General features: G+C 36.6%; 1 protein-coding gene across 2 annotated transcripts in view; it reads right to left on the bottom strand.

Moving 5' to 3' along the window:
* Nucleotides 1-13,414, bottom strand: part of LOC149782294 (dnaJ homolog subfamily C member 16-like) — a 106,987-nt gene that overhangs the window by 54,294 nt on the left and 39,279 nt on the right. The window contains exons 2-4 of one of the 2 annotated variants that reach the window (XM_089933683.1): nt 10,393-10,447; nt 4,124-4,249; nt 2,489-2,712 (exon numbers count right to left, since the gene is read on the bottom strand). In XM_089933683.1, the coding sequence (XP_089789809.1) occupies nt 2,489-2,712; nt 4,124-4,171 (272 nt within the window). In that variant the 5' untranslated portion in view covers nt 4,172-4,249; nt 10,393-10,447. The remainder of the gene's footprint in view (nt 1-2,488; nt 2,713-4,123; nt 4,250-10,392; nt 10,448-13,414) is intronic. The other variant, XM_089933682.1, reaches the window with a different exon arrangement.

Genomic DNA, 13,414 nt, shown 5'->3' with positions numbered 1-13,414 from the left:
ATGACGAATTGAGGCGGAACGACAGAACACCTAAAGGAAGAGATAGCTTTAGAATATTTAAAAAGATTAAATATCCAAGACATGAAAGTCTGTAACAAGGATCGACATTCAGTTGTATTATATTGACAAGTATTAAGCAAATGAGCTGCAAATCTTGCATAAGTGAACATATGCCTTCTGTTAACAAAACGAAACGTCTACTTTTGAACGGCTTCCTTTGCATAACTGATTATTCGAGTGATTAGCTCTTCACTTACACTTCTGTAAGTTTGTTTACTTTAGTCAAGCAAGGCAGCTAATTAGCAGAGTTATCATTTGATTTCGCATCAAAAGGGACTTTTCACGAGTATTCTGTGATGCATCACAGAATGAGAGAAACAAAATATATTCATATCGTATTCTAAATTCACGTGTATTTGACACAGACGTTTCGGTAATTCAAACCTGTAAATGTATATATGTTGTGCTAAGCTCTTTATCTAGTTGTATTGTATTGATCCAAGGCTATGGATTTCTAGCACAATATTCAATTTACACAGCTAAAGGGAATAAAGTAAAAATCAGAAAACCCTGTAGGCACTTTAAACATGATCGGGACTTTCATTAATTCGCTCCAGATCCTCATTTTTCTGAAACCACACATTTTGTTTTTACGAGGAAACCGATAGAGAAAACTATATTTAGCAAAATTAAAGAATCGTATTATGTATATTTAATCTAATTGTTTGTTAGTTTTATTTTAAATTTTTGTATTACATGCTATTGTAATGTAACATTGTATGTTGGACTTGGCCTTGTCCAAATATGAGTTCACTTCTGCTTGAACCAAGTTGACCCAAGTTGACTTTTTATAATTCAGTGTAAACAAGTAATGCATAGCTAAATTATTCTCTCTGTGTATGCGCTTAATGTTATGTCTACTCCAGTCAAATAGATGGTCATGACACCTAGTTGGTCCCAAATGAACATGCTGCCATGTGTACATCCATTATGGATATCATGACGCTGTCTTGAAAATAGTTTTGTCACTGCTCCATATGAAACGATGTTCGATTTCCACAAACCATTTGATCTTAATATCAGGATTATTATTGATAAAAAAGTAAATATGTTTATTTAGGTCAACGTTTCGGAATTTCCTAAGTGAATTATACAAAACCAGGTTATTTTTGTAAACATTAGATAATTCTAGAAGGTTATTTTCCATTAGGTAATGTTTTTATAAAAAAAAATCCTACCTTAGGTCAAGTAGAGAACTATATATATTGCATTTGTGAGGATTTGGTCATTTTTTGTTCAACATCTAGGACTTTCAAGTTGCATATTATATATTATGACCGGTAGTTTTGGGCTGGAATCATTTTTGTTCAAATTATTGAATTCAAGTGATTATTTTTTCTGGAAATACAAAAGTTCTCTGATAAAATTCTTTGATTCTTGGATAAAGACATACACTGGAATTTATACTGTATTCAAACCTGGAATTGTATTACTCTAATTCAACAAAGACTGTTGGCACATCAACGTACTAGAAGCTATAGCAAACATGTCATCACCTTCAGTTTTTGGATTTCTTCGGGACTTGTACTAAATATTACTCAGGACTTTAAATTAATCGGACTTGTGTCTGAACTAATTCTTGGATTATATTGGGATTTAATTTGCAATTCCGTAAGTTCCTTTTTCTTATCTTGGCTTTGAATTCTAAGGAAATACATTGTTTGTTTAACTTTACAAAGCTTGTTGTCTTTCAACCTTTTCTGTTACTTATTTTATGATCAAAGACTCGTGACAGTTGTCATTTTGAAATCTTATGAAGAGGAAAAAATAATAACAGACTGCAATGTCTAAAACTGCATTCTACAAGGGAATGGCTACATGAGGCTGATAATGGGTTCATTACTTTGCAATAAACATTCAGTTTTTCAGCATATAATTAATGTAAATCAATGACTGAATAGTCAGACGATAGAATACATTTATATAAATTTCACGTATACAAAAATGTCATGAACAGTGGACTTTTTTTTAGCCGTGCAGAAAATTATAGAAAAATGTAATGTCGTCTGACTCAAAATATATGTCAAAGTCTGTAGTGCTGGATATATTTTTTGAATAAGTCGTAGTTGAAACACAGTCTTCTACAATTTCCTTGTCCGCTAAACTAATGTAGATAAGGTTATTTTGTGGACACTAAAATGGTAGGAACCATGTTGTAGTCTGACTCTACAAAAAAAATATCAAAGTATATAATGCTGCATTTTGAAAATTTGCTGCTGAAATACATAAATCCATAATGTATGTGCCTTATGTGCTTGTGATAATGATATGTGTTTGAATTACCCGACAAAACAGGAAAAAGATAAGGATATTTGTGTGTTTTGTTTTCCTTCTCAATTGTCCCACTTTTGACAGTGTTAAGAACTAATTTCACAAAGAAAGATAACAGGCAAGACGACAATGACTAAAAAATATGTATACTACTTACCTGAGTGAAATGGAGTACATGGCAAGTATATTCCCCTTCTCATAAAAGGACAAGTACAAGTCACTTTCGCTGAATATAAGTTCATTGGCAAAGAATCGCTCAAAGACTTTAAGTGGACGGAGAAACCCAGTAAGTGTTTCATGTGACTGACTCGGTTGTCTTCCTGTGGCAAAGGTGCATCTCCACTGATCATACTTTCGCTTCTTCTTTGGATCTTTCAAAGTCTGCAAGATGTAAATTGTATTGAAACGACTGATTTAATCCCATTCTGTCCAATACTTATTGACATGAATGTGTGTTCTTGATTTGTCTAGCAATATTAACTATCAGGATCTAAAGAGACAACTTAAATCATTGGTATGACTGTATATATCTGATTCATCTAGTAACGTGTACTATCAGGATCTGAGGGGACATCTTAAATCATTGCGTGACTGCATGGATTCGATTCGTCTATCAATATTCACAGTCTGATGCAACAACGTATGGCACAGTTTAAACATTTAAAGCACTGGCGAGACTAAAATATTCGCAGTCAGGAGCTGCAGTAACAACTTAGAGGATAACGTAAAGCATGTGTAGGCGTATAGATTGGATCCATACAGCAATGTTTGCTGTCAGGGTCTGAGAGAACTTTGTGGACAATTCCAAGCAGAAGTGGGATTGTATCTAGAAATGTTCATTGTCAGTATTCCAGGGGATAACTTACAGGACAACTTAGGGACTGGTGTGACTGTGTATCTTATTCAACTTAAAAGGTTCACTAACAGAATCTGAGGGGACACCGAAGCGGACATCTTAAAGAATTAGTGTGATTGTAAGGATTTTGAATCATCCAGCAACCAACAGGATCTGGGGGAAAAAACGTAGGGAATAACTTAAAGAACTCGATGACTGTATTTATTTGGTGCACCTACTAATGTTTGCTAACATGATCCAAAGTAACAGCTTAAAGAAATGGAGAAAGTATGGATTTTGTTGACCATGAGGATCTGGCAGATAACATAGGGGATAACTTAAATAACTGATGTGACTAAATGGATTTTATTATTCTACTAATATGATCCAAGGTGACAACTTAAAGAATTGGTGATGTATGAATTTAGTTTATATAATTATGTTTACTATCAGGTTCAGAGAGGACAACTTTGGAGACAACTTGCAAAATTTGGAATTGCATATAAGAAAGGTCTAATGTATTCCCCTCTCATCCAACCCTTAAAATTATAGTACATACTTGTTAAAGTTGGATATTACAAACAATATCACAAAAGTAGTGGAGCGAGAAACATTTACATGAACCGAAAGGTTGCCTAGTATGTATCTCCAAAACTGTTGATATGTTGCATATATTAATCTGATCAAATTATAGCATAAAGACAGAATGTAGATATCTTGTGATTCATGTTAGAAACGTCTGTAATAACAGGTTGTATACTGACAGAAATGTGTATGTGTGTGTGATTAGGATTTCTAACATAGCTTTAACACTTTTACAGTCATATCGCTACGATGTATATAGTGTGGCAGTTTACAGTAATGTCTAGCACTAGGGCATCATACCGCAGACATGTAGCATCAAATCACATCCAGTCACATTATCCTGATACCAGGTCAACCAGTCGTAATACTAACCTCTTTAAACTGACCGCGGAGCAAGGCAGCTGCTAGTATCATTTTCATGTCTTTGGTATGACTCAGCCGGGTTCGAACCCGCTACCTCCGCATCCGAGGCGGACGCTCTACCACCAGAACGGTCGACTGACAGAAATGATGATACATGTGTACCATGATAATACATAATGACCATAATAAATGTGTAGCATGATGATACAAGTGTATCATAAGATACAAGTGTAATGTGATGATACATGTGGAACATAATACATGTTTAGCATAACGATACATGTGTACCATACAGACAAATATGTACAAAAAAAATGTGTAGCATTATGACATATGTGTATCATACTGATACATGTGTTCAATAATAAATGTGTATCATGATGGTACGTGTACCATACTAATACATGTGTACATTTATGATGCATTTGTAGTACGACAATGCATGCGTCTCATAATAATGCATGCGTAGCACTAAAAAACATATATGTATCATAACAATACACATGTAGCATGATGAATCATATATGCTTTAATAATACTCGTGAAGCATGATGATACCTGCGTACAACGATGATACATGTGTACCATGATAATAAAGATGTACCGTGAAACATGTGTACCATGATAATACATGTGTGCCATTATGATGCAAGCGTAGCATCATTACATATGTGTACTATAATAATACAAGTGAATCATGATGATACATGTGTACGGAAACAATACACTTGTAGGCTGATAATAAGTAAGCTATCAAACCTTTACATTACTTATGCAAAGTAAGTGTCAAAAAGATACTCTTCAGAAATATGTAATGACTGTACGTATATTCTTGGATTAAAAGATTTTATTTCGAATCAGATTTTAGCAAAACTTTAAAAAGGTCTGTAGAGACAGAGGCATTTCTGAAACTCGCCTCACACACATGTGGTTAGGATCTTTAGCGTTATTCAAAATAGCCATTAACTGCTAAATGTTTCCTAGATGGCTAAAAAGCCTTTTAAAATAATCTAATTTGACTACTATTTCTGCTATTTTCTTCTTTGTTCAATGTTCATAATAATAAAAAAACCCTAAAGCTTCATTGTTGCAATTACCATGATTATCAAAACTTTAGCCTGAAATAGATATCTTGAATATCTAGTTAGAATATACGTCTTGGGCACATAGCAGGAACATCCATGTCAATTTTTAGGTAGGTAGTCTGGTTTTTAATTTGTTGTGTAAGATACATCATTCCAATTGCCTCGGCGCTTAATAAACTATTTGTGTTGCTGTGCTGTAAAGCAACAAACTAAACAAAACTGTATGTCCAAGTCTTGCAATTTTATAGGCATCGTTGGCTATCATTTCTTTGTACTGTGATGTGTGTTCCATCATGATAGGGTGCACACTTATGCTTTATTAATCAAAACTTTTTTTAATGTCCATAATGAGCTTTTGGGGAAAGGATTCCATGTAACAAATGCATCTGCTTTCCCGCCATGTTCCTGTTTGGTTCGATATAGCAATATGTTCACAATATCACGGCGCTTATATTGTAATGAATCTATTAACATCGTCATAAGCTACGCGTGTGGTCCTATCGTGCTGCATTTTGTTATAACTTACATTATGGCCAAGTTTGTTAACCAGTGTAAGAACCTCTTCTGATTGGGTCATCTGCTGTATGGTATCACTAAGACCCCACCCCAATGCTTTGGCATTCTACATCTATTCCATGGACTGCATGAAGGCTAGAGCGTCCTCCAGGGAAAGGTTATATCTATGAAACACTGGGTCCTTGTCAGGCATCCGTTTAATAATGTTCACAGAATATATCGGTCACAAGTACATGATCCGGTCAGAAAAAGATCAAGAGTTCATCAGGCACTTGAAACTCACGGTTACCTGTTTATAACTCCATGGGGTTACAATGAATGATGATAGACTCTTGCACGTTATTTAATCTTGGACCGAACGATGAGTGCTACATATAATAAAATCATCATAGGGGATGAATATTTCCCCATGACATCAAGGGAAACATTTGCCATAATCCAAAATGTTTTGTAAGGGTTTCCATTGCATGTTTTGGTTACATATTCAAGAAGGTCCAAAGAGCTCTTAGAAGAAGTTACCGCAATCTGCTGCCGGTTGGTTGTCGTAGACTATATGGTGTGTCGAGCTTTTCTGTGAGCTGTGAGGAGTAGGTACGTAGAAAAGTATGTGCGCGCGGAACAAGTGGACATTTCTACAAAGTAGATATGGCGTCTCGTGCGGGCCGGTGCTGGTCGGTCTCTAGGTCATGTTTCCACTTTGTACGGGCCATGGCTACGAGGTCGTCCCCCTCAATCATGGTCATCTGACGTTGTGGTCTTTATTCTAATGCCTCCAGCAACTTTCACATACACTTGTTGGGATTGAAGGAGGCGTTGTGTGATGGTTAGGTGCTAGTGTATGAAAGTATTGTAGTATATTTTGCATATCCTAGATGCAACTGCGCAGCTATTTCCGCACACTAGGTCTGCGAGGGCGTGGCTGTGTTTGCTAGCCTGGTGAACAGCTCTCTGGTGGCCTGCATGGAAGCTTCGACTTCAGCTATCAGTACCTCGTCAAAATCGTCCCTGGATATGCCTGCTGGGTGGTCAAAATCTTTTGCACACGTGCTTTCCCGATTTCGTGCTGTTTGGCAACCGCTTTTATGCTGTGTGTGGTTTCGCCTCAAAAGTTTGAGCTGTGTTGGTCTGGGAAGTCTGGCCAGGCGTGTAGGTTTGCTACAGCTAGATATAGCTAGGCCCCAAGTTGATATCCTATTCAGAAAATCGAGCGACTTGGTAAAGTCTTTGTTTCCATCATTAATTGCATCTTCGGTTTCGAGAAATCCTGTGGAGACAACCATACCACCGCTAAATGTATTGAGATCTAATTTCATATAATTCTGGGGGAAAGTTTTTGCGAATCTGCTATGCATCCGTTTCGACCCTAGTCAACAATCCTCTTGTGCACCAGACCATTTTCGTTTTATGCAAACCACAGACAGGTGTCTCGGAGATTTTTGAAAAACTTCCAGTAGAACTTCGCACATGCACGCAGCAACCACTACCTGCTGAGCAACAACTTTGTGGTATCGCTGGGCATGCATGACGCGTTTCGTATTTGAGCTGGCCGAAGCGCTTAGATAATGTATATATTATATATGTGTGTGGCTCTGCTTTATCAGATCTGTGCACATCTCTTGACATACCTTTCCTATTTTGTTGTCACAAAAGCGATATTCTCATGGTCCGATCTTTCTTTTTTTATGGCTGTAATGTGCTCCGTACCTAGTTTGGATCGGATAGATGTTCACACACCATGGTCGCCTAGACGTTTCATCATGCGCTCGGGAAAGTAGAATCCATACACCGGAATCCTTTGGTCCTTGTTCTCTCCCTGCCGCCTATGCATGGCTGCAGAAATAGGATGGTGCTAAATCGGCCATGGAACATAGTCTTCGCATATGTGTATCAGATATATTCCCCTTCTTCGACGTCGACAATCTTGCTAGAGCTCATGTTTGGTGTTCTTAGACCATATGCATTTGGGCTCCCAAAGTTTATGCGATACTGTCTTTCTAGCCCAAACGTTGTATCGCTTTATCGAGGGATTGTTACGCTTCTTCGAAAAACCTGCATATATTTTCTAGAACACATATCTTGTTCCAGAATCTTTCCTTACCCTCGTTCTTCTAGAACGGTCGCGGTCTCTCGATAGGAAATCGACGACCTATGGTTGTGTCCTACCCATACGCAAACTATTTCCAGACCCTCTGTGGTACCAGACTGGGTTATACTTCTTCTCGCACATCATGATATATTGGGGCTGCAGCCGAACCTGTTTGATGATTGGAAAATGTTTCACTTTTTTATCTGTCTCTTTATCTGACCATCTTGAGAGCACATTCGGGGATTTTTTAAATTCTGTTTCATGTCCTCTACCTGAATTTTCAGTCGAAGCTGGGACTTTGAAAATATTTCACTGTCTCGTTTCGTTCCAACGGTCCAGTTCTTACAATATCCAACAAATTATAGTCCGAATCCAGTATGGATAGCAGCGAGATCTTTCGGTCTGTGGACAGTTCTTCTAACGAATACACCGACTCCTATACCGCAACATTGTTTTTGATGTTGGTTCTCTAATATAGCTCCTTAGCAGTTTCAGCGATATACCTCCAATGTATGTCTGCTCGATAGAAAGAGCAGCATCGGAATTTAGACTTCGACATCGCCCTTATCACGGCCGGCTCCTACTTGCTGTCGCGTTTAACATTCGTTTATATCACAGACAACGACATGTTTTTGTATGTGCACACCAGGCTATGTATATTGTACGATTGGGTCAGAACCATGCAACGGTCCAGCGCTTTCGACTGTCACGATGGGAGTTGTACAACAGACAGTTACTCCTTGCGGAAGAAACAATGGTAATACTTCCTCCTCGACTGTTTCTGCGGTACGCGAATTGAGTTCGACATCTTGCGTACAGGCATGCAAAGAGAATTCGATACGAGTGTATTCTTAGGCTTATAAGTCCTGGTACAGAAAAGTTATTTGCAAGTGCACGTTCGGACAGTTTGCGTAGTCCACATGTTGTCCACCAAACAATTCTCGAAGTTGGAAACGACTTTGTTGTAGACCTCGTATCTTACTATGTAGCATTCGATGGTCTGATGTAGATACGAGAGGGAGTGGTTGCCGTTATCTGGCCCTTTTATCCAAACCCATTCCCGTTGAGGCACTAGGTATTCTACAAGACATAGGCCATTGTGACAATCAGAAAAATTCGCGTGTATAGTCGGTCTAGTATAGGCCCTTTCCATGAACAAAAAGTCGTCTGTCGAAAACTCCCATACGCATATACAGTTCTTCCTTAGTGATTTCGGATGCATCGAACTTTGCTACACATAGAGAGGTGGCAAGTGTATTGTTTTGCGACTTCCTTGCTGCCCGAACATCTGTATCTGTTTCGATTTTTGCTATTGTCGATTCTACTGTCTTGGACGTACTACCGAGAACAACTGTGTACAAAATACATACGTTGTGTTGGACTTTGCCGTACCTAATGATTGTTGTCAGCACAGGATATTGGCTACAGTTGCTTCGGCAGACCCGCCATCTCTGGTTGTACAAAGCACGCTGACTTTGGTATCCAAATATGTATACATAGTTTGTAAAAACTGGAAGACCGGAGAGTGGCTGCAAATGTGTTCGAACCTCCTGCCAATCCAAATGGTCAACGGTGGAGATATCTGGTACTAGACTGCCCTCGTACGCGTTTTTTTGGAGCATATCTAGTGCTACCGCAGTCCAAGCATGGAGACCCATTCTGTTGAAAGTACCATATAGCGTAGGTGCTTTTAGGAAATACGTTTATGCGATGTGCTTTGTTTGGTTGCTTCCTATTTTGGTGATACCTTGCTTCAGCTATTTGTTGTATAGTAGGAGTAATTTTGGACCGTTGTTGTTTGTTTGTTGATGTATCTTGTCTTGGGTTTTTGGCATTTCCGTTGGGATGAAAGCATACTGGGTATCTGTAGTGCGGAGAATCGGTGGAAAGTGAACGAATACTTGTCTGTCGATGACACTCTACAGTTGGTGCGAGAAACGTTTGGTAGCCCGAAATCATGGTAGCTACGGCGTTTTGGCGCTCTTATAATCTAGATCACAAGAAAAGTCTATGCACACTATTTCACTGTTGTTAAAGGACACAGGAAACCAGCCCATTCTAGGAATTATTGGAAGGTTTATTATATATTTTCTCATTCAAATCAAATGGAAAAAGAGCGTACCTGGCAAGTGCGAGAGTCTAGACATTAAAAACTCAGCAAATATCCTAACCTTTTCCTTTTCACTCAAGAAACTCAAACACATATCATTGCCATGGGAACTCATGTCACGTCAAATATTTAATAATTTATCAGGATTCATCCCATAAAAAAAGAAACCGTGGAGCCCAATTGTCTTAACCAGGTCATAAAGTAGGGTATTTCAGAGAGAAACAAAAACAACAACATGGATTGCAAATCTCCTTACCTGTACCTTCCTATTCAAGAAATTCAAGCACACATCATTATCATCGGCACTCGAGTTTTGATTGTATTTAATTTCGAATAAATATTCATCTTTTCCGCAAACCTTAAATCGGCTATTGTCTACTTGAGTGAGACTTCAGTACGCTTGTTGATTTTAGTTGACAAGGAAATTATAGAAAACAGTGCTATAGTCTGACTTAATATGAATTTACTTTCATCGACGTACCTCATATGCTTCCTTTATCATCACAAATTTCTTGACATCGATTTCATCAGGAGGCCTGGAAATATAATATTCACGAACGTATATTATATCCTTAGAACATACATTCTAGTAAACTATATAACAATTTGAAAGCATAATTTCTCAATAGCAGGAAAAACTCAATTAATTGTTTATATATATGCATAAAATAAATGAAGAGTATCAATTTTCATGAAACTAATATTTATTTTGACAATATATGCAACGTGAATGGAAAATTACAACTATAATTAAATGAAAAATGTATAATTCTTTTTCCCTGCTTACTTCCGGTTAACATCCCATGTACTGCATTGATTTGTAATATATAATGTAATCCGTGCACTGTGTGCTTAATAGGTGAAAAATAATTGTTTCGGCTTAATTTTGTACGTTTCAAGCTCCTCACAGTACGCACACACTGACAAAGTGGTGCAATATATATGTCCAGATCATCAACACGTAGAGTTATCTCCCTTTCCATAGGTATGGAACTAATGAGGTGATTCACCATCTCCCACTGTCAAACTAAATTAAAGAACATGCAAAACTTCAGCTGTTAAGGCTGATTTTCACAAATAATGTTAACTTGCTATGCGTGGTTATAAATTACAATAATATGGTTCTACCCCACTTTGGAGTCAGGATCATGACACATACGCTTAGTGCCGGATCTTTTAGTGAGGGTGTACGAATATTAACTCATAAAGTGCTATCTGGTTTTGTTGTACAAGATCCCTCAGAGATGAAGTCTTTGTGAAAATATATTAAAATTGCACTCTACGTTTAAATTTAAGTTTTTACTTACAGTACATAACACACACTCAAAGTCCTATATGAAAAATGATTGTTACAGTGTAAACATTATTACAAGCAGGAAGTTTCATATACAGTGAACTTATAGGTCAAAACACTGCTAAATTTATAAATTACCGTTGCAATTCATCTGTATGTTGTTTTTCTTTAATGAAGAAGTTCAAAATATGTTAAAAATATTCTAGGATTTAGAGTCTTTACCATATATCTCTTACAAATTTATATCCCACTTGTAAAAACGTTGGTGTAAAATTGGTACCCATTAATAAACTCCAGTAATCCACAAATAATCCACTCCAGTAAAATCACAATTTACACCGCCACTCTTAAGTCTGCAGTACATGTTCATCAAACTGTGCAGTATTTCTTGTTACTTTTTCTAGAATGTCTGTTTTACAAATAAATTAATAATAATAAATAATCATACTAATTTTATTGGTAACATTGTGCATCGGCCGAAATTATTGCATATATAAAAATATGGTACAACCACAAAACAACGATTCTAGGATTAACATACTGATGCTTTCACTTTAAAAGTTTTTGGTAGATAAGGAGCAACATTAATGTAAGATGTTAATACTATTAATCATTCTTTGGATAAAATTCTAAAACTATTATTTGCATTACAATTAAAGTGTGAGGGTACATATGACTTTCTTAAAGTATCATACATATGATATTTTTAACAATAAAGTGAAACTCATCATCAATATCAGCACAATAGGGCAGTATTTCGAAATAGGGTATATTTTTACCCCTATCTATATATATTCCCTTTTCGAAAGACTACAAGTGAGCTTTTTCCAGGTTTAACTTTAATTTACGGATGTTGCAGTATTGTTTTAGTTTATTTAAATTAGAAGTTTTGGCAAAGGCAACATATTCATCTGCACACAACAGTGCAAACAAATTAGCGAATTCTAGTGTTACACGGTTATTTTGGCCAGAAATACGTGTCTTTAGATCCCTAAGGAATAATAAAAAATAAAATAGGAGATAACACACATCCTTACCTTTCCCCATCTGGGGAGTTAAATATTTATATCACGCCATATGGCGTTTTCACGCAAACCTTGACATTTGCATATAGGGTCTTTAGTATCGTAAGTATTTCACTACTAATATTTTCATTGACTAATTTATGATCAAGCAAACTCCTGTCAATAGGGCCAAAGGCTTTTTCATCAACAGAAAAACAAAAAGGCTTAAAACCAACCTCTTTGTGTCCTCATATACATTTACATATCAATGTGCTTAGGGTAAATATTTTCTTCAATAGAATATTCACTTCTAAAACCAACATGCTCTTCACCTAAAATATAAACTTTTTTGATCCAGATTTTTATTCTCTCAATTAAAAGGAGATAACTATTTTGCTGAGAACTGGTAAGAGGCTAATTCCACTACAATTTTCAAGCATATTTGTATTCGCCTCTTTGGGAATGGTGTGACAACAGCTAATGGACCAACACTTTAGGAAGTATTCAAGACCAAAATTGTTTATTTAACATAGACACTAAGATCTGTACCACAATATTTCCAGTTGCTTAAACAATAATAATAATAATAATAATAATAATAATAATAATAATAATAATAATAATAACGTATTATTAGTAAATATTTGCAGGTCATTGATGTAAGGACTTGTACAGTGGTATACTCCTTCAGCTGCGGTAGAAACAGAAATTTCACGTAAAGATCGAGTGAATCCCTTGGGTAAAAACTCCAATGTTGTCACCCAGTCGATGAATCTATTGCTGTTTTTCACTCAGAAGAAACAAATCTTTTTTATTTTATGTTCAAACGAGTTAGCTTGCTGAGGTGTGATAAGAGATTGAAAGTAAGGACTTCTTATGTAATATCAGTTGTTTACCCAATATGTTCTGCTGTGCTGTGTGTACATTACATCTGAATAACACAACTCTTTCTTGATTTTTACATAACCAGCATGCACTAAAAAAGCATGGACTTGTAGTCGATCGTGCATCACTTGAATCACATGTCGACATGTTGCCACTCGAATACAGTGATTGATGCACTGAACTGTTTTATTTCTTTGATTATGTTATTAATGGCTGTCTTTTGAAAACAAAATTCTGGGCTGTTAAAGTAAATATGAATTATCAAAATGTTTACTTTTCGGAAAACCGTTAACTCTCAGACACGATTCTAATTGTTTGCA

Source organism: Sinohyriopsis cumingii, chromosome 15 (genome assembly GCF_028554795.1).
Source record: "Sinohyriopsis cumingii isolate HCF-2022 chromosome 15, ASM2855479v2, whole genome shotgun sequence".
Taxonomy (NCBI): Eukaryota; Metazoa; Mollusca; class Bivalvia; order Unionida; family Unionidae; genus Sinohyriopsis; species Sinohyriopsis cumingii.
Note: the sequence above shows the minus strand (reverse complement) of the source record. Positions and strands in the feature narration are given on the sequence as shown.